Source organism: Kwoniella pini, chromosome 9 (genome assembly GCF_000512605.2).
Source record: "Kwoniella pini CBS 10737 chromosome 9, complete sequence".
NCBI lineage: Eukaryota > Fungi > Basidiomycota > Tremellomycetes > Tremellales > Cryptococcaceae > Kwoniella > Kwoniella pini.
In genome coordinates, this window is record NC_091724.1 from 542,920 (window position 1) to 555,365 (window position 12,446).

The 12,446-nt window shown below is 32.3% G+C and overlaps 6 protein-coding genes across 6 annotated transcripts; 2 read left to right on the forward strand and 4 right to left on the reverse strand.

Moving 5' to 3' along the window:
* Positions 1-169: 169 nt before the first annotated feature.
* Positions 170-4,266, forward strand: I206_106485 (uncharacterized protein; the record flags this gene model as incomplete). The annotated part of the gene is made up of 11 exons (XM_019158984.1): positions 170-775; positions 877-947; positions 1,008-1,081; positions 1,255-1,328; positions 1,424-2,105; positions 2,187-3,033; positions 3,098-3,240; positions 3,299-3,381; positions 3,456-3,680; positions 3,736-3,988; positions 4,094-4,266. The coding sequence occupies 11 exons, from the start codon at positions 170-172 to the stop codon at positions 4,264-4,266; spliced, it is 3,231 nt and encodes a 1,076-aa protein (XP_019008122.1).
* A 185-nt stretch (positions 4,267-4,451) lies between these two features.
* On the reverse strand, positions 4,452-4,799 carry I206_106486 (uncharacterized protein; the record flags this gene model as incomplete). Its single annotated transcript, XM_019158985.1, has 1 exon — positions 4,452-4,799. The coding sequence occupies one exon, from the start codon at positions 4,797-4,799 to the stop codon at positions 4,452-4,454; it is 348 nt and encodes a 115-aa protein (XP_019008123.1).
* A 31-nt stretch (positions 4,800-4,830) lies between these two features.
* I206_106487 (uncharacterized protein) lies at positions 4,831-5,528 on the reverse strand (the record flags this gene model as incomplete). The annotated part of the gene is made up of 2 exons (XM_019158986.1): positions 4,831-5,317; positions 5,374-5,528. The coding sequence occupies 2 exons, from the start codon at positions 5,526-5,528 to the stop codon at positions 4,831-4,833; spliced, it is 642 nt and encodes a 213-aa protein (XP_019008124.1).
* Positions 5,529-5,729: 201 nt separating this feature from the next.
* Positions 5,730-6,731, reverse strand: I206_106488 (uncharacterized protein; the record flags this gene model as incomplete). Its single annotated transcript, XM_019158987.1, has 5 exons — positions 5,730-5,822; positions 5,876-6,072; positions 6,126-6,362; positions 6,421-6,491; positions 6,562-6,731. The coding sequence occupies 5 exons, from the start codon at positions 6,729-6,731 to the stop codon at positions 5,730-5,732; spliced, it is 768 nt and encodes a 255-aa protein (XP_019008125.1).
* Positions 6,732-7,263: 532 nt separating this feature from the next.
* On the forward strand, positions 7,264-8,893 carry I206_106489 (uncharacterized protein; the record flags this gene model as incomplete). Its single annotated transcript, XM_019158988.1, has 3 exons — positions 7,264-7,560; positions 7,683-8,429; positions 8,543-8,893. The coding sequence occupies 3 exons, from the start codon at positions 7,264-7,266 to the stop codon at positions 8,891-8,893; spliced, it is 1,395 nt and encodes a 464-aa protein (XP_019008126.1).
* A 321-nt stretch (positions 8,894-9,214) lies between these two features.
* Positions 9,215-12,266, reverse strand: I206_106490 (uncharacterized protein; the record flags this gene model as incomplete). The annotated part of the gene is made up of 5 exons (XM_019158989.1): positions 9,215-11,124; positions 11,189-11,297; positions 11,354-11,404; positions 11,467-12,136; positions 12,196-12,266. 5 exons carry the CDS (start codon positions 12,264-12,266, stop codon positions 9,215-9,217), a joined length of 2,811 nt encoding a protein of 936 aa, XP_019008127.1.
* Positions 12,267-12,446: the final 180 nt, after the last annotated feature.

Consider the following 12,446-nt stretch of genomic DNA (forward strand, 5'->3'; position numbering starts at 1 on the left):
TCGAACTATTTGCTCGGAATTCTTTGCTATACGACTCTCGGTCATCTGGGATATAATTCGGGACATCTAAATTAGAATTACCGATTGATTGGTGATTGTTTACAACTTAATACCCAGCGAAACTCGTGAAGTGAAGTGGTAAGTGATGATTTAAAGAAGAAGATCAACAATGTCAACTTCAATTCAATCTCATAATTCAACTTCTTCTTATCAAATACAATCACCTATAACACCTACTAAATCTCAAAATCATGCTCCAATAACACTTTCTGATCCTATTCAAATTACACCTATAAGAAATAATACTTTACCACCATCTTATAAATCATTACCTAATTCTTCTATAAAATCATTTAATCCAACTATAAATAGACAAGAAGAAAAACAAGCTTTAAGAGATGCTAGAACTCAAATAGAAGAAGAAATAGAAAATAATAGAGGAAATCTTCCTTCAGGTCAGATTGAACCAGAATCAAATAATTCATCAAGTGGAAGTGCAAGTGGAAGTGGTGGAAATGCTGTACCTTCAAGCGGAATTGATAATAATGATAATGGAAAAATAGATGGAAATATAAATAATCATAATCAACCAAATGGATCATCATTAGATGAAGAAAATAATCAAAATGATGCTTCACAAGAGGAAAACAATCTGGAAATTGGTTACAGAGGATACTTACCACCCGGATTAGATGTTAGAGATGCTCTTGCTAAATGTGAAGATCCAACTTTAGGTTGGAGTTTACAATTCTGGGTTACAATTGCTGATCCATTAGTGAGTTGATTCGTCACTGTTCACTGTATACAGCCGCAAATCACAGAAATTTCTACTATGTTGCCTCGCAAAAAAAAAGGTTGACATTTCGACTGATACAGACTCAACACGTATTCTTCGCTTGTCCTGCTTCTGGTCAATGTAGTTGGGATCCACCAGTAGGAGCCTTTGTGTAAGTCGAATGTTCAGTGAGCTTAACCTGTGTCCGGCTTATCACCAGCTCAACACGTAGCGTCCCAAGATCTCCCGATGGAGAATGGTGGGAACTTGCAGATTCTACGAGAGGGAATAGGAGTTACTATTACAGTGGGTCCTTTCCTTCATTCGACAGAATCCGAACCCAGTACGAGATTCCTTTGACTTCGGCATTTCCGTTGCGTCTAAGGCGTTATTCTTTCGACGAATGACATGAAGTGACTGAGCTGATCAAATGCTCAATCGTCTGCTTATTTATCGAATTGCGAATCTCGCCCTAATAGATACGTTGACTGGCAAAACTCAATGGACAAGACCTGGTGGTAATGCTTTTGTGATCCCTCTTGGATTGATACAAGTGAGTCCACCTTACTGTTCACAAGCTTCCTTTGTTACCCAGTGAATTCACAAAAACAACATGCCCGTCGTCATGCTAACGCAACAATTTCATAGGCAGCTGCATTACCAACTCGTCCGCAACCGCAGTCACCTTCCAATCCATCGTCATCCCGTATAGTTTCAACCACACCGTCAAGGTCAAATCGTCAAAATCGATCATCTGGTCTATTTTCACCAAATTCCCTACAGACCCCAAACTCAGCTGGCAGAAGCAACTCTTATCCTCAATTACTTCATTCACCCTTGAAAAGTATACCACGCCCTATCCACTCTCCTTCCAAATCCATTCGATCTTCCTCGCTCACGCCAAGCTCGTCTGTGGAGACGAATTTTGGTAACGCTAATGAGCCTTCACAAACATTAGAAGCTATAGTTATGGGTCACTTTGCGTCGCCAAGCTCATATACTTCGAATATCAATGGTAACGAAAATCAAAGTCATCCCTTGATTCGAGAGGGGATTTCTGGCGGCTCAAGGGAATCGGAGCAGACTCATTCTACGTCAAATTCAATGTCTTCCAATCCTGCGACCAGCTCACACTTGAGTGTGGTAGAAGAAGGATCAGGCAATGAGACGGATATGTCAGATTTCACTGCGACTGGGTCAGCTGGTGGAGGATGGTGGGAAAAAAGGAAATCGCAAGTGTTGACTGTGAAGACTGGATTTAAGAGCCCAGGCAGGAAGTTCAAAGGATTGAGTCTGAGCGATAATGGTAGTCCGATCGACGGGATGAACAGTGAGTGTCAAAGCCGCGCCAGTTCCTGCTTTTAATCAATCGCGCAACATGTATGGATTGCTGAGCTCTTTGGAACGGCAGGCTCGGCAGCCAGAGGCTCGCCATTGAAGAAAAGTCGAACAGCAATAACAGGTCCAATATACGAATCAAACGAGTCTACAGCTGAAAGCCTAGTCTCCGAGACACCAACGGAATTGACTGTCCTGAACGGGATCAATGGAACGAGTGGATGTTTTACTCCGGGTTTGACTAGAAACAATATGCCTGAAGGACCCATATATGTGGATAATGTTGGAACTGTCAAAACGAAGAGATTATCAACTGGCTTACATCCTTTATTACCATTTGAAATATCTTCTGAAATATTAGCAATTCAAACAGATGATTTTGCTAGAAAATATTTTGCAACGAAAAGATCTGGAATAATGAGACAAAAAGTTCCAGTTGAAGTAATTATAAATCATCAAAAATCCCCAATAAATCAACCTTTATTAGTACTTTCGAAAAATCTAAATAAAGATGCAATAATAACTTTCAAAGTAATACAACATGTTATGGGAGAACGTGAAAAACCTGTAGAAGGTGCTAAACCATTTATGTCTTCTAGTTCACATTTGAATTTAGCAAGTTTAGCTTTAGGAGGTAGAAAAGGTGATTTAGGACATCCAGATAGGAATGGTAAATTAGCAAATGGGTTCGGTAATTTAAGTGGGAATGGAAATGGAAATAGTGAAAATGGACAATCGTATGATGGTAATATAAGTGATAAGAATTGGTCAGGAAATGGTAATGGTGGAGAAAAGAAATCTGACAAGATTCAAGTATTAGAAGAAATTAGATGGTTAATTCAACTTTGTGTGGCATCATCGGAAATGAGAGATGAAGTTTATTGTCAATTGATCAAACAGTTGACGAAAAATCCAAATCAGTGAGTGCATTTACTTATGTCATGCATCTCATCACGTCGATTTAATCTGCTATGTCGTTACCAGTGATGCCGTCGTATTGGGTTTTCAACTCTTCTGCGTACTAGTGAATGCATTTGGGCCTTCAAAGAATTTTGAACCTTTCGTTAAGAATTTCCTGAGGTCGACTTCGGATGAAAAGGCTGATGGTATTGGTATAATGTCTAAATGTGGGTTCAACTATTTCTGCTGATAGAGAGATATGCTGATGTACGAATGACGGTGCAGATTGTATTGGTAAATTGGATGTACTCACTGCTAAAGGTGGTAGAGGAAAAGCTCTGACAATAGGAGAAATCGAACATGCAAGTGTGAGTATAAAATTGTTATTTGTCCTGCAAATACTGTTTGACGCTTTTTGCTAAACATGATTGTTCTGATAAAGGATGCAGCATTTTATCCTTCAGTATATGGTGAATCTTTGGACCGAATAATGGAATTACAAAAAAGAGCATATCCTGATTTAAAAGTACCTGTAATTTTACCTTTCTTGGCCGATGGTATATTAGCTTTAGGTGGATTAGAATCAGAAGGTATATTTAGAGTACCAGGTGATGCAGATAGTATTAATGAATTAAAATCAAGAATGGATAGAGGACATTATCAATTGGTAAGTGAAATTCGAATATATTCCAAGTTGTTATAGTAACTGAATCAAACTTTAGAAAGGTATAAATGATCCTCATGTTGCATCTTCTTTATTTAAATTATGGTTAAGAGAATTAGAAGATCCAATAATACCTTTTTCATTATATAATGATGCATTACAAGCTTCAAAATCAATTGAAAATTCAATTAATTTTTTAAATAAATTACCTTTATATAATAAAAGAGTTTTATTATTTGTTATTAATTTTTTACAATTATTTATTAATAAAGAAATTATTAAAAAAACTAAAATGACTTCAGGTAATTTAGGTAAGTTCCATTTTTGTTTTTTTCTTTCTTAAAACAAAAACAAAAAACGAAATTATAAAAAAGAAAAAATCAAAGCTAATGTATTAATTTATAAAAATATTAAAGCCCTTGTTATGGCACCTAATATTTTAAGAACAACTTCAAATTCATTAATTACTGTTTTTACAAATTCAAATTTTGAAACTAAATTCATTTTACAATTATTAGAAAATTTAAATCCAAAATTAATAGATGAAGAATATATACCAGAACATGGAAAACCTATTGGAAAAATTTGAAGGTTTTGTTTTTTTTTTTGTTAATTTTCTTTTTTGGGAAAAGAATATTTCATATTATCATATTTTAATTATTCATTTATTATATAACATATATATATACATATACTTGTAATTTCATTCAAAAAAATGAAAATGTAAATGCGAATTGAAAATATATAATTTTGAAAACCGTAAGCTATATATATTCAAAATAAAATTGTTTTACCCATTTTATAATTTCTTTCAATTTTTTGTTTATCAATTTTTTCATATTCTTCAAAAAAAATTAAACTTGAATTTTTAATTTCATTTTTAAAATTTTCTTTTAATTTTTCATATTTAAAAAATAAAATTTTATCAATTTGATTTAAATAACCTTTTTTAAAATTTTTATAAGCAATTATTTGATTTGGTCTAGGATAATATAATTCTTGACCATATATTAAAATTGCAAGTCTACGAAAAGTTTCATTTAATGAATTTTTAGAATATAATCCAAAAGTTATATCATTTATTGAATTTATTGATGTATTATTAGATAAAAGTATTTTCATTGGATTAGGTTGTAAAAATCTTTGACACTTTTTATAAATTTTTAAATTCAAAACAAGGTAAATTAAAATTAAATTTTTCTTTTAAAATTTTATCTAAAATTTTAAATTTTTTTAAATCTAATGATAAATCAGTTTTAATTATTCCTTCTTTTAAATTTTCAATTTTAATTGGTATATCTTCTCTACCAAAATATAATCTAAATAATCTAATTTGATTTTCTTCTTTTTCTTTTTCTTTTTCTTGTAAAAATAATTTTAATTCATTTGAAAAAAATAAATTTTTAAATTCATTTATAATTTTTATATTTAAAGAATTAATTTTTTCAATTGAAAATACTGGAAAATTAAATTCATTTTCTAATTCCAATATTGATGATAAATTTGAATGTTTTAAATCATGAATTTTAAGAATTTTTGAAGATTTTTCATTTCTAAAATATGCTATAGGTTTTGGTACTTTGAATCCTTCTTTTGATTCATTATCAGGTCTATCAAGACATTGAGATATTTCAATATATCTATTAACATTTTAATTAGATCAAATTATCATAATTAATTGATAGGATATACACACAATTGATATTCCTCTTCTAGCTTGATTCCGTGATTATCCTCTTTGACTACTTTGTATACCACAGGTTCAGAAGGATAAGTGTAAATTTTACCGAATGTACCTTCTGTGATATATTCGAGCCTTGTATTTGATTTTACAACATTAGTGCTTGTCATATCTGTATGGGTTGATATAATTGATGTCTTTATTGGATTTGATCAGTATGTAATGGTAAATGTTAGATCATAATAATAAGAAATCTATAATAAGTTAAGGTTGATTCAATTCAAATATACCAATTCTTGACAAGTGGCGAAAGTGAGACATATATATTGAGAAGATATACATACTACCTTTATACAACAATATTTCGTGAATCATTTTAAGTCTACTTGACAAATCATCACTGCATCTTTACCCATTATTTCTGTATGAACAGTTTTCAACTTTGGTAAACCTATATCTTCGTTCTGGAAACAATAAAATTAATTCCCTCCCAAATGATAAATTACAATTAGCTCACCTGAGGAATAAAGCCTATACCTTCACCTATAAACATAGGAGCAACAGTAACAATCATACTATCTATTAATTTACTTCCATCATCTCTGGATTGAGTGTGTAAAAATGTGGAAAGCACTTTAGATCCACCTTCAATCATAACTGATTTTAATTTTAGATTATATAATATTGAAGGTAAAGAAGAAGGTGATATATAACCTATATATATAAATTAGCATTTGATAAAATCGAAATTGAAAGGTAAAATTAACCATATTTATCTAATTTTACAGGAATTACTCTTGCTCCTGCATTTTCAACTTCACTTATACGATTCGAAGAAACATTATCACCACATATTATCCAAGGTTGTCGGAGCGTTTTACCCCTTTGATCGGGTTTCGTATTCCATTCATTCAGTATTCGAGAATTTATAGGAAAACGAAGTTTAGGATCTAGTATAAGAGGTTGAGGTGGTGGTAGATTGAGAGATGGTGGTAAGAGGTTGGCTAAATGACATTCAGCTCTAAATTCAAGTAATCTGATTAGCTGAGCTCATAAGCTCACCCTGTAATCTTGGATTATCCAATATTAAGGTATTTACACCTATCAATATAGAGTCATGCATGGATCTCATCCTGATATACAAGCTCGTATATCAGCTTCAATGACTCAAATTAGTATAAAGAAGAGTGACGAGGAATTCACCAATGCGTCATGAGCATACTTTCCGGACCGCTGAGAATCACCCTCGAACCTCCCGGTCCAGCAATTTTACTATCGAGTGATTGAGCCCATGTCAAGGTGATATGAGGTCGCTCAACGGTCGCCGATGCAGTCGGGAGATGATCAATTAGAAATTGAGGAACGCCAGTCATCCTTCGTCCCCTTCAATACTGATCGCGCAAATTATAAGAGCTATTGTAACATTGTAATTTATCCATAACAGCTTATTGTGATAACTTTTTTGGTTCGCGTTGATCTTTTGTAAGTTAAGTAGTTGTTCCGTTGGAATATTCGGGTACTATCGCATTTCCCATCTCCACATGCTGCAGCTTGGCACCGCACTTTTAAAGTTAGAACGGTTTACCCTTTATCAGTAACTATTTTGAACGCAGCACCCAATCTTAGGGGGTGTTATTCAATATAACTCATCTTCAGTCAAGTCATCATTTCAATCTCCCCTTGTATCTTTACCTCTCCCGCTTCACTACTTCACTTATCACAGACGACATAAAACGTTGATACGATCCAGACGAAACAATATCAAATAGCCGCGAGATTAACGCGACGTTACGTTCCTTTCTTTACTCCACAGGATCACTGATAATCAACAATCTATCTTTATTCACTCTCTACAATTTGTGTCAATCCAAACCTGATTCTCAACCCTCGAGAACTCACGTCACGATGAGTGTTCACGTACTTCCAACTGCTTTCGACACTCAATCTCGTAAATCAAGTCTCAGAAATCGAAAATCAGATACCGATAACCTTTCCACTTCAACTACTTCTTCTCCTACTTTAAGTTCTTATGAACCTTCCGAAAATGGATTGAGCAGCTCAAGTGATACCGAAGCTGTCATAATCTCGGTAGAAAAATTGAAACAAATAGAAAAAATGGAAAGTAATCCGGATTTCTTATGGATGACAACTGAAGAACCGCATAGAAGTAGACGTATGGCTATATTGAAAGCTCACCCTGAGGTCAGTTATAGATTCTGCTTCAATCATTCGGATTTGCAATCAACATACCATATTAGCTATTGTACCAATAACAATTCCCATTATTTGAATCTTGAGCTGACATGTTTTATACAATCTCATAGGTCCGTAAACTCATGGGACCTACTCTACTTACTGTACCAATCGTATTCCTAGTTCTTTCAATCCAAATTACAGCTGCATACTTATTAAAATCAACTCATCCATTTTCATGGCAATTCATTATAACAGCCTATATTATAGGTGGAACAGCAAATCAAAATATTTTCTTAGCAATACATGAAATTACACATAATTTAGTATTTAAATCAATTAAATTAAATAAAATTTTATCTATAATTGCAAATTTTTCAATTGGTATACCATACGCAATGGCATTTAAAGGATACCATATTGAACATCATAAATTTTTAGGTGAAGATGGTATTGATACAGATTTACCTTCAAAATTTGAAGCAATTATTTTAAATAACGTTTTTGGTAAAACTTTTTTCGCAACTTTTCAAATTTTATTTTATGCTTTAAGACCTGGTTTTATTAGATCACAAAAACCAACTATTTGGCATGGTATTAATTTATTATCTATTTTTATATTTGATTTTATTTTAATTAAATTTATAGGTTCATGGAATTCTTTAATTTATTTAATTATGAGTAGTTTTTTTGCTGGAAGTTTACATCCTTGTGCTGCTCATTTTATTGCAGAACATTATTTAATGAATGGACCTTTACCTACAAAAGAGGAACAAATGAAAAGTGGTAAATTTGAGAATGAACAAGATTGGTTAATTAGAGGTTTGGCTCAAGAAACTACTAGTTATTATGGATGGTTAAATGTACTTTGTTATAATGTGAGTTAATTTAATCATGTCAAAACAATTTCAATTTCAATTTCAGACCCCTTCAACTTCACTCTAAGATTCTGTCGATTCAGAAAAATTTAACAAGCTAACTCTAATTCTAGGTCGGATATCATAATGAACATCACGATTTTCCTTCTGTTCCATGGACAAGATTACCTGAACTTCATCAAATTGCTAAAGAATATTATGATCCACTTCCATCTCATTCTTCTTGGCCTTATGTAACTTGGAAATTCATAACAGATAGTAATATTGGAATGTTTTCAAGAGCTAAAAGAACTGAAAGAGGTGAAAAAATCGAACATAACTTGTGGTCGTCCGCTATCAACTCTTCTACCACGTCGATAACGAAAGAAGAAGAAGAAGAAGCTTTAGCTACGGATGATGAAGATGAAATTGCTTATATGAGTGATACCAATACAACATCAAAATCAAAATCAAAATCTAAATAGGTATACATGAATTAGATTATAGATTTTATATATTCTAAAACGCTGGACGTTTTGAGATTTCTATTTGATGTATACATTGTAGTAGCAGTCAAGGGATGAATAGCATGCTGTACGTTACCAATATTAATTCATCCATCATACTATGTTCATTACAAAGCGATTGTATGTGCATGCATTGGAATGTGCTCTTACGAGATACTGGACGAGTTGATCTAACATGAGAAATGGGAGTCATACATGAGTAGTTAAGTAAATCGATTTCCGATGTATATAATATGCAGGGTATATATAACTACAATCATCATTTCCAATATTATACACTTAATCGACATGATTAATATCATTTATATTTTGATCATAATTTTCTTCTTCATTTGAAATTAATCTTCTATTGTTTTCCCTTTGTAAAAATTTTATTTTATTTAATTCTCTATTTTGACCAATTCCTTTAAATCTAAATTTTCTTCTTTTATTTAAATTAAATTCATATTTTTTAATCATAAAAATTAATTTATTTTTAATTTTAATATTTTCATCATCATTATCATCATTTTTTAATAATTTTTCATATAATAATTTAATATCATTAAAAATTAAATAAGGTGGTACATTAATTTCAAGTAAATTTGTTGTTGAAGAAGATTTAATTTTAAATTCATTAATTATTTTAAAAGGTTTATAACTTTTAATTATTTCTTCAGGTGAATAAATTTTATAAAAATTTTCAAAAATTTCAAAAGATTTTTTAATATCAAAATTATTTTTTCCATGTAAAGCATAAATTTTAATAATTGATTTCCAAATTCTTTCAATTTGTCTATTACCTAATCCCATTAACCATTTTTTTCTTTCTTTAATTGATGGTTCAATTATTTCTTCTAATTTTTTTGAATTGATTTCAAACCATTTTAAATATTCTTCCCATATCAATTTACCCCATTCAAAAGCTACTGATCTATCAGAATCATTAATTCCTCCTCTATTACCATGAGCACATTTTTCAAGTATTTGCATATATGTCCATCCATTAGGTTTTACTTCTCCATTGGTCAACTTCAATACCGTCTGCCAAACATCTTCATATACCTGTTTCGTTGATGCGAGGGAAGAAGAATGTGCAAGATGAACAGAAATATACGAGTTGATCAATTTCGGACCTAAGACAACATTCTTGAAAGGAAGGTAATCGGTTGAAGATGACGGCGAGGCAATATCATCTAGAAGTCGTTGGAATAAAGCTGTAGCTTCTCGAAGTGCATCGGCCGAGGATTGTGGAGTGAGTGGAAGATCCGGCTGCGAGTTTGGATGTTCTTCTACAGCTTGAGAATTGTGAGAAGAAGATTCGACCAATTCCTCCATTACATTCACATCTAACCATTCTTCTTCCTGGTTTTCAACAGAAACCTGTCCGCTATGTGCGATATCCGGAGTTTGTTCAACCTGTGTTTCAGTCATTTGCTCATCTTGATCCCTAAGCTTGACCACTCCTCTTCGAACAAGCGGTTTCCAACTGGCATATGTCATGAAAACACCACTGAGTAAATCCGCGTCAATACCATCTTTCCATTCTTTCGACTTCAGTATTTGTCCTGTCCTCGCTAATTTGACTGTTTCAGTTAAAATCCATCTAGCTCTATTCATATCTCCAGCTCTCTTTGTTCCCTCTAAAAGCCCTACAAAGGTTTCAAGAGTAGGCACATACTCTGAAAACTTAGGTATATCTTCGAGACCTTCGGCAAAAGGTGTATAAGTGATATCATGATGTTTAGCTAACATTTGTCTAAGTAAATCAAATGCTTCTAAATAATCTTTTTTAGTTGATCCTAATGCTCTAATTATAGCACTATATTCTTCTCTTGTAGGTTGTATTTTCTCCGATTCAGTCATTTCAATCCATAAATCCCTTGCTCTTTCAGGTTCAGGTTGATTAGAATCTGCACAAGTTTTGATCATAGTTGTATATAATTCTCTACTTGGTGTAGGATGAGCAACTAATCGCATATTGGTGAATAAATCCCAAGCTAATGCTCTTGAGTGTGAATTAGGTTGAAAAATTGGTGAAGGTTGTGTTAGGTGCTTGAGAATTACTTTGTAAGATGATTGTGGATATGGTTGACTGGCTATTTCAGCTGAAGTAATTTGAGAAATCGCAATTTCAGGTTGAGATGGATTTTGTTGTAGTAAAGATAAAATATATAGGTCTTTATGATTATCGTTGATTTGCATTCCGCCTGGGTTGTCATTAGTTCAGTTAGTCAATATATGCCAAGGTCATGTATGTATACGATGACTCACTTTGAGCTAATTCACTAGTCAATCGTCCCACTTCATCTACTCGTCCAGCCGTTGCATCGACACTAATTATCTGTCCAATTTTATCCTCTTCAACAGGTATTCCATGAAGCTAATTTCATATATTAGCTTTTCCTGTGTAAAACTACTATCAACCGAAAAACTCACAGTCATAACGTCCAGTAGAGCTTCAGCACCTCTCGCATCCGCTTTTTGAATCTACAGTCAAAAGGGAGATTAGTCCAAATAGCTTGCCTAAGATTCACAATCGGTAAACTTACGAATTCATCGAACAAAACATTCCATTCCCTCTTACTAACCAATCCTAGAGGTATATTCATTCCCGAATGAGATATAGGTTGAACCGCACCAGCAGGTGATTTACTAGTTCCACTTGGACCTTCATCTGGAATAACTAATTGAGCTAAAATACTAAATATTTTATAATGTCTAGGTATTTCATTTATACTTTTTTTTATAGAATTCAATGAATCAATATTATGAATTTCATTTTCATTTTCATTTTCATTTTCAAATTGACCTTGACTTAATAAACGATTTTCTAAATTTAATAAAATTTCATTTTTTTCTTTTTTATTTAAAGGTAAATATAAATTTTCTTCATTTGATGAATCATTTGTTATTTTTAATTTATCAATAAATTCATTATTATTAGAAATACCAGTTTTAATTAAATCAGAATAAAAATTCTTTAAATCATTTTCTGTTAATTCAGGTAAATTTTCAATTGTTTTTTTAGTTAATCTTAATTTTAATTCTCTTTGAATATTTTCATCTGAAGGTAATGAATTTAAAGTTTCTTTATTTAATGGTATATATTCTGAATTTTTAATTGGATTTTGATATAATGGAAATGATTTTGATGATTTTTCAGAAGAAGGTGAAAGATGAGTTAAAATTGGTAATGGATTTGAAGATTCTGTTTCATAGCTAAAATATCATGTTAGGATTTATTACATGAAATTTGAGGTGACCGTTCAATCACTCACTTGTGTAAAGATCTACGAAGACGAACAGAGCGGAATCGTAACACTTTTCTCGCTATATATGGACGGAACATCCTGCTCCAATACCTGGTGGTGCTGATGTAGGTAATTACAAGTACGAAGAAGACACTTGAAAACATGGTCGATTAACTTCAAAATAATCTATCGTGCAACGGACTTTTACGAGAATAAACAACTAAATCACGTGATCACTCTTGCCACCCACCTCCATCTATCAAAAATCAATACTCTAA